The 18,352-nt window shown below is 37.4% G+C and overlaps 1 protein-coding gene across 6 annotated transcripts in view; it reads left to right on the top strand.

Annotated features, from left to right (window-relative positions):
• LAMA2 (laminin subunit alpha 2) overlaps positions 1–18,352 on the top strand; it is a 1,406,020-nt gene that overhangs the window by 892,712 nt on the left and 494,956 nt on the right. For all 6 annotated transcript variants that reach the window (XM_053710700.1, XM_053710701.1, XM_053710696.1 and 3 more), the window contains one exon: positions 13,474–13,617. In XM_053710700.1, the coding sequence (XP_053566675.1) occupies positions 13,474–13,617 (144 nt within the window). The remainder of the gene's footprint in view (positions 1–13,473; positions 13,618–18,352) is intronic.

The raw sequence follows: 18,352 nt of genomic DNA, 5'->3' as shown, positions 1-18,352 counted from the left end.
TTTCTATAATTGAATGGATTGCTAAGCTGGCGTAAGGCCTCACCTACATATTCTTCTTTTTGAGGACCACTATACTGCCCCCCTTGTCAGCCTGACAAATCACTTATGCTTATTGTTTTTCAACTTATTTAAGGACAATCTTTCTGTGTATGTTAAATTATTCATCTTCTGATTTTCAGGCTGAACTAAGTTATTGGATAGTAGTGTAAGCTCTCTCTCAATTCTTTTCTGAAATTCCTCAATTATTTTGCCTTGACTCTGAATAGGATAAAAATATGATTTTTTTGGACAAGCCCCCTTGAAATGAACCTTTAACTGAATCTCACAAATTATATTTTTTCTCCAAGCTTTCTAAATCTATAAAACTTAGTGTTTATTCAAAAGTTAGATTTGTATCAGTTTAAATAGGATGTGCTTATTGATTCACTTCTGTGTTAACCACCATATTCTCAAAAAAGAAAAAGAAAATTGAGAGTTAATTGTTTTTAATTTATTGGCATCTATCAATATATTGAATACATTAAATTCTATAGTGGGAATACAATTAATGCCCAGACTCAATACAGATGTATCATCTTATGTTAGGGCAAACAGGACAAGTTTATTGCATTCGATGGGAGGGGTTCTGGCCTCTGTTATGTCTGAGTTGATATATTTGCTGATTTTGTGAACCCTTTGCCCCTCCTGCCCCGTCATGCCCTCTTTGGAGCATTGAAAAAACTGAATTACTTTACTTTGCTCGTAGCTTTAAATGATGGTAAATTCTAGCGTTTCAGACTGAAATTCCTCTTTATTTTTTTCATTGGTAAATCCTAGCGCTTCACAAATGCTAGGATTTACCATCACTTTAATGTAGTATTCAATAGGTACTTGTTTGCTCTACCAGTAAAGTTAGTATGACCTGAACATGAGTCTCTGTTTGAATTTCCTGAGCTAGAGTATTTTTTGATCCCACCAGGCACGAGATGCACATTAGCCCTTTATGAGATCTAGCACTATTTTCCCTTTTGCTCTTATGTAATTATATTTTCCGGAGAAAAATCGTGCCTTATAAAATTATACTAGAATAAAATATCCTAACCATGTTTTTAAAATATTAGTGTATTTCTTTTATGGTTTTTATTTCTAGTTTATCAGTGTTCTGCTTCTCTATATTTCTATTTTGCCTTTTTTCTAATCCTTTTAAATTACAAATACATTCTGAGTTCCTTTTCTTTAATTGATGCAATTAGCTAGATATGTAAGTGGCTGTTACATCTTTGCAATAGCACTGTTAAAAACAGATAAAAAGAGATAAAATTCAGGCTTATAGAGAAAAAAAAAAGTAAAAGAAATCCCTTCTTCATTGTAACTCGAGGACAGTATAACCAATGGTAGCTAATCGGCTGAACAAAAGTGAAAGTTGTATGCATTATCATTTCCTTGCCTGTCTTGAACTCCATTAACATCTGAGTTATATATTTTTAATAACAAAGGAGCTTAGTGAGATAAAATAAATTCAAAGTCTGTATATTTCATTTCTTTCTAAGGTTCATAATGTATTTATTTTAGAAATACTTAAAGAACAAGTATTAATTCAATAAATTCATTTAAACACTTTATGCTAATGCATATTTTTTATTTCTAGTTGAAGGTCAAAGAAAGCAATTCATTTGAAATTAGCAGCATTATAAAAGTGCAAGGTCTTACAGTCTTTATTCTAAAATATATATTTGCTTTAACTTAACTCGACCACAAAACATTGAATTACACTCAGGCTCTCCCCACTCCTACACAACACAAATTGTTACAATTACAGACCCAGGGCCCGATCCGATATGCAGCGTCGCCCGCAAAAGCCGTTTGGTATCACATATACGGCGTAACATAGAAGTTACACTCATATATTTCTGCCTTCGCCCGTAGTTTTTTGCCCCATAAACTGACATACACAACCCGCGCAGTTTGGTATCCAATATACAGCGTAAGGACTTACGTGGCGAAAATGGATCTTACTCCATTTTCACCTCGCCACAAAATGCAGGCGTAGCAAGCCTTACGCTGAGTATTGGAGCCCCGTAACTCCCTAAACTGCCTGCAAAATAAAACACCTAACGCATGCACAATGTCTATCTACCTGTCAGCCGCAATCCCCCACCGCCGCTCCCGGACCCCGCCGCCACCTACATTATATGTATTACCCCCTAATCTGACCCCCCTACACCGCCGCCACCTATATTAAATATATTACCCCCTAATCTGACCCCCTACACTGTTGCCAGCTACATTAAATATATTAACCCCTAATTTGATCCCCCTACACCACCGCCACCTATATTATATGTATTACCCCCTAATCTGACCTCCCTATACCGCCACCACCTATATTATATGTATTACCCCTAATCTGAGCCCCCTACACCGCCGCCACCTATATTAACTATATTAACCCCTAATCTGAGCCCCCTACACTGCCGCCACCTATATTAACTATATTACCCCCTAAACCTAAGTCTAACCCTAACACCCCCTAACTTAATTATTATTTAAATAAATCTAAATAATATTAATATTATTAACTAAATTATTCCTATTTAAAACTAAATACTTACCTATAAAAAAAAACCCTAAGATAGCTACAATATAATTAATAATTACATTGTAGCTATTTTAGGGTTTGTATTTATTTTAACTAGGTACAATAGCTATTAAATAGTTAATAACTTTTTAATAACTATTTAATAGCTACCTAGTTAAAATAATTACAAAATTACCTGTAAAATAAATCCTAACCTAAGTTACCATTACACCTAACACTACACTATCAATAAATTAATTAAATAAACTACAATTATCTAAACTAAAATACAATTAAATAAACTAAACTATATTACAAAAAAAACAAACACTAAATTACAAAAAATAAAAAAATATTACAAGAATTTTAATCTAATTACACCTAATCTAAGCCCCCTAATAAAATAAAAAAAAACCCCAAAATAATAAAATTTCCCTACCCTAAACTAAATTACAAAAGTAATCAGCTCTATTACCAGCCCTTAAAAAGGCCTTTTGCGGGGCATTGCCCCAAAGTAATCAGCTCTTTTACCTGTAAAAAAAGAACAACCTCCCATTACAACCCACCACCCACACACCCCTACTCTAAAACCCACCCGATCCCCCCTTAAAGAAACCTAAGTCTAACACCCAAGTGCTCCTTACCTGTCCTGAAGACCGGCAGAGAAGTTCCTGTTCCAGGCGGTGAAGTCTTCTTCCAAGCGGCGACCTCTTCTTCTTCCAGGAACCAGCCGGCGTGGAGCGGAGGAGTTGAAGACCGATGACCGCAGAGCTGAAGACCGTCCACTTATTCTATTGGCTATTCAAATCAGCCAATAGAATTACAGTAGCTCTCATCCAATTGGCTGATTTGAATTTGAAGGCTCAAATCAGCCAATAGGAATTCAAAGGACGCCATTTATTATCGCATACCTTGAATTCCTATTCAGTGTACAGCGGAGATCATATGAAGAGGATCCTCCATGCTCCATGGCTCCGTGGTCTTCAGTTCCAGCGTCGCCGATCTTCAGTTCCAGAGTGGACGGTCTTCAGCTCCGTGGTCATTGGTCTTCAACTCCTCCGCTCTGCGCCGGCTGGTTCCTGGAAGAAGAAGAGGTCGCCGCTTGGAAGAAGACTTCACTGCCTGGAACAGGACCTTCTCCGCCGGTCTTCAGGACAGGTAAGGAGCACTTGGGTGTTAGACTTAGGTTTTTTAAAGGGGGGGATCGGGTGGGTTTTAGAGTAGGGGTGTGTGGGTGGTGGGTTGTAATTGGGGGGTTTGTTCTTTTTTTTACCGGTAAAAGAGCTGAGTACTTTGGGGCAATGCCCCCCAAAAGGCCCTTTTAAGGGCTGGTAATAGAGCTGATTACTTTTGTAATTTAGTTTAGGGTAGGGAAATTTTATTATTTTGGGGGGCTTTTTTATTTTATTAGGGGGCTTAGATTAGGTGTAATTAGATTAAAATTCTTGTAAAATTTTTTATTTTTTGTAATTTAGTGTTTGTTTGTTTTTTGTAATATCGTTTAGTTTATTTAATTGTATTTTAGTTTAGATAATTGTAGTTTATTTAATTAATTTATTGATATTGTACTGTAGTGTTAGGTGTAATGGTAACTTAAGTTAGGATTTATTTTACAGGTAATATTGTAATTATTTTAACTAGGCAGCTATTAAATAGTTATTAACTATTTAATAGCTATTGTACCTAGTTAAAATAAATACAAAGATACCTGTAAAATAAATATTAACCCTAAAATAGCTACAATGTAATTATTAATTATATTGTAGCTATCTTAGGGTTTATTTTATAGGTAAGTATTTAGTTTTAAATAGGAATAATTTAGTTAATAATATTAATATTATTTAGATTTATTTAAATAATAATTAAGTTAGGGGGTGTTAGGGTTAGACTTAGGTTTAGGGGGTAATATAGTTAATATAGGTGGCGGCGGTGTAGGGGACTCAGATTAGGGGTTAATATAGTTAATATAGGTGGCGGCGGTGTAGGGGGCTCAGATTAGGGGTTAATATAGTTAATATAGGTGGCGGCGGTGTAGGGGGCTCAGATTAGGGGTTAATATAGTTACTATAGGTGGCGGCGGTGTAGGGGGATCAGATTAGGGTTTAATACATATAATATAGGTGGCGGCGGGGTCCAGGAGCGGCGGTTTAGGGGTTAATACATTTATTGTTAGGATTGAGAGGGGGGATTGTGGATAGAGGGGTATACGTGTCGGGCTATTTTTGGGAGGCAGGTTAGACAGTTATGGGAGATTTAAGACTTTAGTTAGTTTTTTTAAGCGGCGGCAGTTTCTAAAGTGCCATAAGTCACTGGTGACTCCAGAAATTTGTACTTACGCTTATTTCTGGACATTGCTAGTTTGTCCGACTTACGGCACTTTAGCAACTGTCAGCGCCGTATATGTGATAGCCCGATGTGCGAGGTGAAACTACGGGTGGCGCAGGTTTCCACGCTTGCACCAAAACCTGTGCCGTATATCGGATCGCGCCCCCAGTTTCCTCCCTCTTCCTTAACATCCCATCCACCCAAAGGTAAATGGTATATGTTTATGGAATCCTTTAATAATTAGCAATCAGCTGCATCCCCCATGGGCGATGTGGGTTTATTACACTAAATATTAAGTCTAAGCTTTTCTAGTCTTGATCTTTCATAATTCCTAATTTGGCCATTTTGTAATATAGAAGATGAAAGATCATTTTTGATTTTTCTCTCCCCTCTTATACATCCATATTTATAAATCTACAAAATTATGTATTTATTACACTTACTTTGCCTCTAATTGTTCTTGTTGGCTTCATCCATTTTTTTTTATCAAGTTATTAACTTTTATATTGTAAATTTGAAAGAAATGTAACCTTTTGTGCACTGTTTAGAGACGAGTAAAATGTTGGTGGTGTATAAATACACTCTACAGTGAGTTTCCCTCAAATCAGCCATTAGCCATTATGAATGAAGAGTTTTACGCCTAGATTTAGAGTTCTGCGTTAGCCGTCAAAACCAGCGTTAGGGCTCCTAATGCTGGTTTTGGGCTACCGCTGGTATTTAGAGTCAGTCAGGAAAGGGTCTAACGCTCACTTTGCAGCCGCAACTTTTCCATACCGCAGATCCCCCTACGCCATTTGCGTATCCTATCTTTTCAATGGGATCTTTCTAACGCTGGTATTTAGAGTCTTGGCTGAAGTGAGCGTTAGAAATCTAACGACAAGACTCCAGCCGCAGAGAAAAGCCAGGAGTTAAGAGCTTTCTGGGCTAACGCCGGTTCATAAAGCTATTAACTACTGTGCTCTAAAGTACACTAACACCCATAAACTACCTATGTACCCCTAAACCGAGGTCCCCCCACATCGCCGCCACTCTAATAAAAATTTTTTAACCCCTAATCTGCCGACCGCACACCGCCTCCACCTACGCTATATTTATGTACCCCTAATCTGCTGCCCCTAACACCGCCGACCCCTATATTATATTTATTAACCCCTAATCTGCCCCCCCCAACGTCGCCGCTACCTTCCTACAATTATTAACCCCTAATCTGCTGACCGGACCTCACCGCTACTATAATAAAGTTATTAACCCCTAATCCGCTTCACTCCCGCCTCAAAAACCCTATAATAAATAGTATTAACCCCTAATCTGCCCTTCCTAACATCACCGATACCTAACTTCAAGTATTAACCCCTAATCTGCCGACCGGACCTCGCCGCTACTCTAATAAATGTATTAACCCCTAAAGCTAAGTCTAACCCTAACCCTAACACCCCCCTAAGTTAAATTTAATTTTTATCTAACGAAATAAATTATTTCTTATTAAATAAATTATTCCTATTTAAAGCTAAATACTTACCTGTAAAATAAACCCTAATATAGCTACAATATAAATTATAATTATATTGTAGCTATTTTAGGATTAATATTTATTTTACAGGCAACTTTGTATTTATTTTAACCAGGTACAATAGCTATTAAATAGTTAATAACTATTTAATAGCTACCTAGTTAAAATAATTACAAAATTACCTGTAAAATAAATCCTAACCTAAGTTACAATTAAACCTAACACTACACTATCAATAAATTAATTACATACAAATACCTACAAATAAATACAATTAAATAAACTAACTAAAGTACACAAAAATAAAATAATTTACAAACATTATAAAATTATTACAACAATTTAAAGCTAATTACACCTACTCTAAGCCCCCTAATAAAATAACAAAGCCCCCCAAAATAAAAAAATGCCCTACCCTATTCTAAAATAAAAATTGAAAAGCTCTTTTACCTTACCAGCCCTTAAAAGGGCCTTTTGCGGGGCATGCCCCAAAGAATTCTGCTCTTTTGCCTGTAAAAAAAAACATACAATACCCCCCCAACATTACAACCCACCACCCACATACCCCAAATCTAACCCAAACCCCCCTTAAATAAACCTAACACTAAGCCCCTGAAGATCTCCCTACCTTGTCTTCACCACGCCGGGTATCACCGATCCGTCCAGAAGAGGGTCCGAAGTCTTCATCCAAACCCAAGGGGGGTCTGAAGAGGTCCATCATCTGGCTGAAGTCTTGATCCAAGCGGGGGCTGAAGAGGTCCATCATCCGGCTGGAGTCTTGATCCAAGCGGGGGCTGAAGAGGTCCATCATCCGGCTGAGGTCTTGATCCAAGCGGGGGCTGAAGAGGTCCATCATCCGGCTGAAGTCTTCTATCAAGCGGCATCTTCAATCTTCTTTCTTCCGGCTCCATCTTCATCCCGCCGACGCGGAACATCCATCCTGGCCGACGACTTCCCGATGAATGACGGTTCCTTTAAGGGACGTCATCCAAGATGGCGTCCCTCGAATTCCGATTGGCTGATAGGATTCTATCAGCCAATTGGAATTAAGGTAGGAAAATTCTGATTGGCTGATGGAATCAGCCAATCAGATTCAAGTTCAATCCGATTGGCTGATCCAATCAGCCAATCAGATTGAGCTCGCATTCTATTGGCTGATCGGAAAAGCCAATAGAATGCGAGCACAATCTGATTGGCTGATTGGATCAGCCAATCGGATTCAACTTGAATCTGATTGGCTGATTCCATCAGCCAATCAGAATTTTCCTACCTTAATTCCGATTGGCTGATAGAATCCTATCAGCCAATCGGAATTCGAGAGATGCCATCTTGGATGACGTCCCTTAAAGGAACCGTCATTCGTCGGGAAGTCGTCGGCCAGGATGGATGTTCCACGTCGGCGGGATGAAGATGGAGCCGGAAGAAAGAAGATTGAAGATGCCGCTTGATAGAAGACTTCAGCCGGATGATGGACCTCTTCAGCCCCCGCTTGGATCAAGACTTCAGCCGGATGATGGACCTCTTCAGCCCCCGCTTGGATCAAGACTTCAGCCGGATGATGGACCTCTTCAGCCCCCGCTTGGGCTTGGATGAAGACTTCGGACCCTCTTCTGGACGGATCGGTGATACCCAGCGTGGTGAAGACAAGGTAGGGAGATCTTCAGGGGCTTAGTGCTAGGTTTATTTAAGGGGGGTTTGGGTTAGATTAGGGGTATATGGGTGGTGGGTTGTAATGTTGGGGGGGTATTGTATGTTTTTTTTTACAGGCAAAAGAGCAGAATTCTTTGGGGCATGCCCCGCAAAAGGCCCTTTTAAGGGCTGGTAAGGTAAAAGAGCTTTTCAATTTTTATTTTAGAATAGGGTAGGGCATTTTTTTTATTTTGGGGGGCTTTGTTATTTTATTAGGGGGCTTAGAGTAGGTGTAATTAGCTTAAAATTGTTGTAATATTTTTATGTTTGTAAATTATTTTTTATTTTTTGTAACTTAGTTCTTTTTTATTTTTTTGTACTTTAGTTAGTTTATTTCATTGTATTTATTTGTAGGTATTTGTATGTAATTAATTTATTGATAGTATAGTGTTAGGTTTAATTGTAACTTAGGTTAGGATTTATTTTACAGGTAATTTTGTAATTATTTTAACTAGGTAGCTATTAAATAGTTATTAACTATTTTAACTAGGTAGCTATTAAATAGTTATTAACTATTTTTAGTTATTAACTATTTAATAGCTATTGTACCTGGTTAAAATAAATACAAAGTTGCCTGTAAAATAAATATTAATCCTAAAATAGCTGCAATGTAATTATTATTTATATTGTAGCTATATTAGGGTTTATTTTACAGGTAAGTATTTAGCTTTAAATAGGAATAATCTATTTAATAAGAAATAATTTATTTCGTTAGATAGAAAATTATATTTAACTTAGGGGGGTGTTAGGGTTAGGGTTAGACTTAGCTTTAGGGGTTAATACATTTATTAGAGTAGCGGCGAGGTCCGGTTGGCAGATTAGGGGTTAATACTTGAAGTTAGGTGTCGGTGATGTTAGGGAGGGCACATTAGGGGTTAATACTATTTATTATAGGGTTTTTGAGGCGGGAGTGAGGCGGACTAGGGGTTAATAACTTTATTATAGTAGCGGTGAGGTCCGGTCGGCAGATTAGGGGTTAATAAGTGTAGGTAGGTGGCGGCGACGTTGGGGGCAGCAGATTAGGGGTTAATAAATATAATATAGGGGTCTGCGGTGTTAGGGGCAGCAGATTAGGGGTACATAGGGATAACGTAGGTTGCGGCAGTGTACAGAGCGGCAGATTAGGGGTTAATAATAATATGCAGGGGTCAGCGATAGCGGGGGCGGCAGATTAGAGGTTAATAAGTGTAAGGTTAGGGTTGTTTAGACTCGGGGTTCATGTTAGGGTGTTAGGTGCAGACTTAGGAAGTGTTTCCCCATAGGAAACAATGGGATTGCGTTAGGAGCTGAACGCTGCTTTTTTGCAGGTGTTAGGTTTTTTTTCAGCTTAAACGGCCCCATTGTTTCCTATGGGGGAATCGTGCACAAGCACGTTTTTGAAGCTGGCCGCGTCCGTAAGCACCGCTGGTATTTAGAGTTGCAGTGGCGGTAAATTATGCTCTACGCTCCCTTTTTGGAGCCTAACGTAGCCCTTCTGTGAACTCTAAATACCAGCGGTATTTAAAAGGTGCGGGGGGAAAAAAGCACGCCTAGCTAACGCACCCCTTTGGCTGCAGAACTCTAAATCTAGGCGTTTGTAAATAAATATTATTAAGCTTTTGATATAATCTGTCTCTCACACACACACACAAACACACACAAACACACACACATACACACACAAACACACACAAACACACACACAAACACACACACATACACACATACACACACAAACGCAAACATACACACATTCACATACACACACACAAAAACACACACTCACACACACACATACACACACAAACACACATACACACAAACACACACACACAAACACACACATACACACACAAACACACACATAAACACACACACACACATACACATACACACATACGCACACAAATGCAAACATACAAACATACACATACACACACACACAAACACACACTCACACACTCACACACACATATACACACACAAACACACATACACATAGACACACAAACACACATACACACTCAAACACACACAGACACACACAAATACACACACACACAGGCACACACATACACACATAAACACACACACAAACATACACACACAAACACACACATACACACACACACAAATACACACACACACATACACACACACACACACACGCGCAAACACATACATACACACATACACATACACACAAACACACACATACACACACAAACACACTTTCACACACAGACACACACAGACACACACATACATATATATAAAATATTTAGATTCAGCATATTCTAGCTAGGAATGTTACTAAATGAAACATAAAATGGCTTATTTAAATATTGTTGTCATAGTGATGTTTATAATGGATACCCTTGTTAGAAAATTTGAAGTTTGATTAATGACCAGCATAAAATAAAGAAAAAATATGGTGAAAAGCAAGACGATTTTATGCCAGTAAGATTTCTGCATATATCTTAAAGGGACAGTATACACCAATTTTAATATAACTGCATAGACACTACAATAAAGAATAATATGCACAGATTCTGATATAAAAATCCAGTATAAAACCTTTTAAAAACTTACTTAGAAGCTCCCAATTTAGCACTGTTGATGAGATTAGTCTGGAACACACACTGAAAGGGGCTAAGAGCAGACCCCCTCCCATGCATATCAATAGAACCATTATACAAACAGGAGCAATGTGAAGACTGTATACATCGGTATAAATCTAAAACTTTGGGGCTTGGTAAAGAGTCTGAAAATCAGCACAATGTTATTTAAAAATAAGCAAAACTATTTTTTTACAAAAACACCCCAAGATGGGCTATATAAATGGATTATGTACAACACATTTGTGCAAAGAAAAATCTAGTGTACAATGTCCCTTTAAGAGGGCTGCTTTTAAAGCCTCATAAACTAAACACATTGTGGCAGGGGTGATGTGAATCCCATCAATGATGGTATGATAAATTATATTGCAAAATGTCTCTTCTCAAAATTGAAATTTGTTTTTCATTTTCCACTAGAATGTATCTAATTCCAACATAAGATATTAAGTTAAGTACTGTATATGAAACAGACATGTGCCATAGGAACTGTAGACCCACAGTGAATATTGAAGTTATTCTGACAGAGTGTTTTAAAATAATAAAGTAAATAAATTTTGATTGGTCGCACAGTAATCAATATAAATTCCACCAGAATTTTCAAGGGGTTTATCCCTGACATGCTCTCCTCAGCAAATTATGCTAGCCAAAAGATTGGTTTTAAATATGTGCAGGCGCACACACACAAACAAAAATAAATACAACATACATATTTACATAAACAAAATTACTTTAATTTAAAATAACTTAAAAAAGAGTTCAAAGTTCTCCTTTCATTAGCACAAACAACTTTGTAATAATGATTACGATTATAGAATAAATAATATAAGTAGACATACTTTATAGAGAGTGGGTTCAATTGATATTTATATTGAATGTGTTTTTTTTTTTTTTTTTTTGCTTCTCAAGAATAATAAGTAATACTTTATATAAGAAATTACATATTTTGTATGGGTCTTTTTTGTGATTTTTAGTTAATAAATTCAATAATAATAAAAAGTAGCTTCTCCTAAAATCTGCCCTGAAGACTATTGGCACATTTGCTGCACATGAACAATTTCCAGTTGTTAATACATAAAACAGGCACACCATACTTGATAAATAGATTTACTTATACCATTTCATCTTCCTGTAAATATTTTTTGACTCTCAAGTAATACAATGTATGACTGTCATTTTTAAGCCTTAAAATTATGCTGCTTTCTTATTATTTCTTCTTTATTTGTCCTTTATCTAAAGTCATGATAATAATGTGCATATTACCTCCTGTTCTATCACTAACAAAACTGATAAAAGTAATGAACTGCTATTTTTAAGTAAACGTATGCAGCCTGTGAAACCAGAATTCTACCGGTGACATACTAAAATCATTCCGCTTTTATCAACTATAAAAGATAACACTTTTATTGCTGAGATTAAATGACTGTGGTAAAGAAATTTTGCATTAATTTAGTAAGTGTTAACCCAAGTGATATATAATATGTAATTATTGATACTGCTACTGTTGGAAAAAATACCAGCCATTTAAATTAATATAATTATTAGCCATAAATGTTGTGGAACTCATTAACAAAGGAGGTAGTGAATGCCAATACCCTAGATACATTTAAACATTATTTGGATACATTTCTGTCTATAAACAAAATTCATGGATATGATTGCTAGTATTAAATGGGTCACCTTTTAGTGGGATTATTTAAGCTTAACTGGAGCTTTTTGTATATATTTTAGATTCGAATAGGTTGAACTCGATGGACTTCGGTCTTTTTTTCAACCTCATCTACTATGTTACTATGTTATTACTAATTATTCTCAAACGCCCATGTTCCCTAAAACTCAGGATGTTTTTTCTATGATAGGACCTTTATTTGTAAATTTATATTACTTAGCTACATTTTAACATTGCATATCATACTTGTAAAATACTGATGGAAGACTGTGATAAAATGTGATAAAACATGTATATGAGGTTAAAAAAAAGCAATTGTCTTATAGATTTAACATTCATTTTATAGGACTTAAAATATTTTTTTCATTATTCAGATAGCGCATGCAATTTTAAACAACTTTCTATTGTACTTCTATTATCCAAATTGCTTTGTTCTTTTTGTATTCTTTGTTGAAAACCATACCTAGGTAGGCTCAGGAGCTTGGAGCTACTGATTGGTGGCTGTAAAGATACCAAGAGAATAAAGCACATTTGCTAATAGAAGTAAATTGTAAAGTTGGTAGAAATTGTATGCTCTGTCTAAATCATCAACAAAACATTTATGGTTTCATGTCCCTTTAACCAAACTGAAAAATAAATCTTGTTTTTTAGCTGTGTACATTCTTACAATACCTTGCATAATCACAAAAAGAAAGCAAACTGGAAACCACGGCAAATAAGGTGTAATCATCTCAGATAAATGTTAAAAGCTGTTGCCACTTTGGTACAGCAGGTAAAGTTCAGTTTGTAACTCAATGTGAAGATCAAATGTGACACTGATTCCCAATTGGTGATGGTAACGGATCATATTGCAGTACTGCTAGGCAAACATGTTCAGTGGACATTTTTATGGTACATTAAAGATCATCAATTTTGCAATGTAACTAGGTATCTATTCATTTGGATAATATGCTGTATAGTCTAGAGTATCCTAATGTGCAGATATCTCTAATGTGAAAAGTAATTGAGACACAAAAAAGCAGCTTTAACATATCCATAAACATACTTAAGTGAGTAATAAATTAGTTTTGAGAGAAAATAAGAACAATCAGCTCATATCCACTTTGGTTAAAAAGTCTGTCTCTTACAGCTTAATGTGGAAGGCGTCCACTGCGACAGATGCAAGCCCAGCACATTTGGACTTCATGTGGGGAATCCACTTGGTTGCAGCAGCTGCTACTGCTTTGGCCTAACTTCCCAGTGCACTGAAGCAGATGGACTGATCCGTATGTGGGTGAGTAGGAAGCTGTTGAGCCTCATAATACCATAATATGGGATCCTGCTGGTGTATTTTAGTAAAACATGCTGAAGCAGCTAATATATGCCAAGAGATTCGGAGCACCCCTTTGATTTATTCTGTTCTGTTTTACTAGACCTTTCAAAGCCTTTTTAGCAACAGCATATAGACATCAACAAACATTGGAAAATGGCACAACACATTAACTACCATGTCTGAATTAAGTGTGTTCGAAAATGTTCCACTGATTGTCAGTTGGCATTAATTTTAAGCTTTTCTGCAACAAAGATTGGTTTGAAATAAAGGGGGAAGAGAAGAAACACAGCGCATCCGCGATTCACAGCAGTGTTTATTCAGAAGACAAATGACAAATAAAAAGATACACTTACAAGATTGTAGTGAATAAGATGCACTTAGCCCACTGGCTTGATGGTAATGCCTGTTAGCCGTTACAGAGGGGATCCCAAACGTGCCGACCCGCAGCACCTGGAATCACTCTCCATCCTGCAGGTATGAAGTGACAGCCTTCTCACTATTAGAAACAGTCCTATTCTTCTTGTAGGTACTTGGCACCCTACGCGTTTCTTCTGCTCACAGGCAGACTTTTTCAAGCGATATACAAACATGCTAGAGTTTGTTCAGAGTCTACGTTATTCTATCAGAACTTTACGGACACCTGCAGGACTGTGTTAAAGCTAAGTGTAGTATACAAATATAAAATACACTATACAAGTGCTATTTTACACTTCCCAACTTCATCATTACACTTTCTGCTATATGAATGGCACAAGATTGTTATTGTAAACGGGACTGAATCTGTTACTTGAAAGTGCCGAAAATATTGTGCTGATATATATATATTTTTCTAGAGTTTGGTTGCGATATTGATCTTGTATCACTGTATGGGTCCATGCTACACTTATGAGTATTACTATTCAGACGATCATTATTTTTTATGATTGAATAAGAAGTGTGGTGTGTAAGTGGTCATTTTAGACTTATTAGTGGAAATTGGAATTTGCAAAGCATCAGAGCATTGGGGTTACTTCAAACGTATGTATCCTTGAGGTCTTTTTGCGCTGTTGATTGTTTCTTCAAATTTGAAATAAAGGGTTTTATTTATTTTTATAACTTAAAGGGACACTAAACCCAATTTTTTTCTTTCATGATTACGATATAGCGTGCAATTTTAAGTAACTTTTTAATTTACTCCTATTATCAATTTTTCTTTGTTCTCTTGCTATCTTTCGGCTAGATTACGAGTTTTGCGTTATGAGTAAAAAAGCAGCGTTAAGGCTCATAACAATACTTTTTTATTACCGCTGCTATTACGAGTCTTGTAGGTACAGCTGTCACGCACACTTTTTTGGCCGTACCACAAATTAACTTACGCAAACTTGCATAAAGTCTTTTTTCAATGGGACTTCCATAGCGCCGGTATTACAAGCTTTTTTTTTGCGTCCAAAAAGGGAGCGGTACAGCCTATCCCGCAAGATTTGTAATGCATTCTAAAGTCAGTAGTTATGAGTTTTACACTACAAAGCTGTAACATGAAACTCATTACTAAAGTGCTAAAAAGTACACTAACACCCATAAACTACCTATCAACCCCTAAACCAAGGTCCTCCCGCATCGCAAACACTAAAATAAAATTATTAACCCCTAATCTGCCGCTCCCAACATCTCCGCCACTATAATAAACATATTAACCCCTAAACCGCCGCACTCCCGCATGGCAAACACTAGTTAAATATTATTAACCACTAATCTGCCACCCCTAACATCGCTGCCACCTATCTACATTTATTAACCTCTAATCTGCCGCCTCCAACGTCGCCGCCACTATACTAAAGTTATTAACCCCTAAACCTAAGTCTAACTCTAACACCCACTAACTTACATATAATTAAAATAAATCTAAAGAAAACCTACTATTAATAACTAAATAATTCCTATTTAAAACTAAATAGCTATAAAATAAACCCTAAGCTAGCTTAGGGTTTATTTTTATTTTACAGGCAAGTTTGTATTTATTTTAACTAGGTGGAATAGTTACTAAATAGTTATTAACTATTTAATAACTACCTAGCTAAAATAAATACAAATGTACCTGTAAAATAAAACCTAACCTGTTTTACACTAACACCTAACCTTACACTACAATTAAATAAATTACATAAATTAAATACAATTACCAAAATTAAATACAAATACCTAAATTACAAAAACAAACATTAAATTACACAAAATAAAAAACAAATTACAAGATATTTAAACTAATTACACCTAATCTAATAGCCCTATCAAAATTAAAAAGCCCCCCAAAATAAAAAAAAAACCCTAGCCTAAACTAAACTGCCAATAGCACTTAAAGGGCCTTTTGTGGGGCATTGCCCCAAAGACATCAGCTCTTTTACCTGTAAAAAAAAATATACAAACAACCCCCAACAGTAAAACCCACCACCCACACAACCAACCCCCCAAATAAAACCCTAACTAAAAAAACCTAAGCTCCCCATTGCCCTGAAAAGGGCATTTGGATGGGCATTGCCCTTAAAAGGGCATTTAGCTCTGTTGCTGCCCAAACCCTAATCTAAAACTAAAACCCACACAATAAACCCTTAAAAAAACCTTACACTAACCCCTGAAGATCCACTTACAGTTTTGAAGAGCCGACATCCATCCTCAACCAAGCCGGAAGAAGTCCTCAGCGAAGTGGCAAGAAGTCCTCAACGAAGCCGGAAGTAGTCTTCATCCAAGCCGGGAGAAGCAGTCCTCTAGATGGGCAGAAGTCTTCATCCAGATGGCATCTTCTATCTTCATCAATCTGGCGCGGAGTGGGCCCATCTTCAAGACATCTCGCATGGAGCATCCTCTTCTTCCGACGACTCCCGATGAATGAAGGTTCCTTTAAGTGATGTCATCCAAGATGGCGTCCCTTAGATTCCGATTGGCTGATAGAATTCTATCAGCCAATCGGAATTAAGATAGAAAAAATCCTATTGGCTGATGCAATCAGCCAATAGGATTGAACTTCAATCCTATTGGCTGGTCCAATCAGCCAATAGGATTGAGCTTGCATTCTATTGGCTGTTCCAATCAATGTTGCTACAATGTAAAGTAGTGAGTGTACAGCCTGTATAACAGTGTAAATTTGCAGTCCCCTCAAAATAACTCAACACACAGCCATTAATGTCTAAACCGTTGGCAACAAAAGTGAGTAGACCCCCTAAGTGGAAATGTCCAAATTGTGCCCAAAGTGTCAATATTTTATGTGGCCACCATTATTTTCCAGCACTGCCTTAACCCTCTTGGGCATCAAGTTCACCAGATCTTCACAGGTTGCCACTGAAGTCCTCTTTCGCTCCTCCATGACAACATCACAGAGCTGGTGGATGTTAGAGACCTTGAGGTCCCCTACCTTCCGCTTGAGGATGCCACACAGATGCTCAATAGGGTTTAGGTTTGGAGACATGCTTGGCCAGTCCATCACTTTTACCCTAAGCTTCTTTAGCAAGGCAGTGGTTGTCTTGGAGGTGTGTTTGGGATCGTTAACATGTTGGAATACTGCCCAGTCTCCAAAGGGAGGGGATCATGCTCTGCTTCAGTATTTCACAGTACATGTTGGCATTCATGGTTCCCTAAATGAACTGTAGCTCCCCAGTGCTGACAGCACTCATGCAGGCCCCGACCATGACACTCCCACCACCATGCTTGACTGTAGGCTAGTGACATTTGTCTTTGTACTCCTCACCTGGTTGCCACCACATGCTTGAAACCATCGAAACCAAATAAGTTTATCTTGGTCTCATCGGACCCCAGGACGTGATATCAGTAATCCATGTCCTTAGCCTGCTTGTCTTCAGCAAACTGTTTGCAGGCTTTTTTGTGCATCATCTTTAGAAAAGGTTTCCTTCTGGGACAATAGCCATGCAGACCAATTTGATGCAGTGTGCGGCATATGGTCTGAGCACTGACAGGCTGACCCCCCACCCCTTCAACCTCTGCAGCAATGCTGGCAGCACTCATACGTCTATTTCCCAAAGACAACCTCTGGATGTGACGCTCAGCATGTGCACTCAACTTCTTTGGTTGACCATGGTGAGGCCTGTTCTGAGTGGAACCTTTCCTGTGAAACCGCTGTATGGTCTTGCCCACCGTGCTGCTGCTCAGTTACAGGGTCTTGGCAATCTTCTTATTCTTCTTTATGTAGAGCAAAAATTATTTTTTCAGATTCTCAGAGAGTTCTTTGCCATGAGGGGCTATGTTGAACTTCCAGTAACCAGTATGAGAGTGTGAGAGAGTCACACCTGAGACCTTGTAACACTAATGAGTCACATGACACCAGGGAGGGAAAATGGCTAATTGGTGCCAATTTGGACATTTCCACTTAGGGGGGTACTCACTTTTGTTGCCAACGGTTTAGACATTAATGGCTGTGTGTTAAGTTATTTTGAGGGGACAGCAAATTTACACTCTTATACAGGCTGTACACTCACTCACTACTTTACATTGTAGCAAAGTATAATTTCTTCAGTGTTGTCATATGAAAAGATATAATAAAATATTTACAAAAATGTGAGGGGTGTACTCACTGTTGTGAGATACTGTATATATTTATTGATTTTTTTGGTAAAACTATTTATTGTTTTGCAGTACATCTGGTTCAGGCTTTGACAAAAAGCAAGTTGTACCACCTTTTATTTTAATACACTGATGCAAAATTAGATTC

This window comes from Bombina bombina, chromosome 4 (assembly GCF_027579735.1).
Source record: "Bombina bombina isolate aBomBom1 chromosome 4, aBomBom1.pri, whole genome shotgun sequence".
In the NCBI taxonomy this organism is placed as follows: Eukaryota; Metazoa; Chordata; class Amphibia; order Anura; family Bombinatoridae; genus Bombina; species Bombina bombina.
Note: the sequence above shows the minus strand (reverse complement) of the source record. Positions and strands in the feature narration are given on the sequence as shown.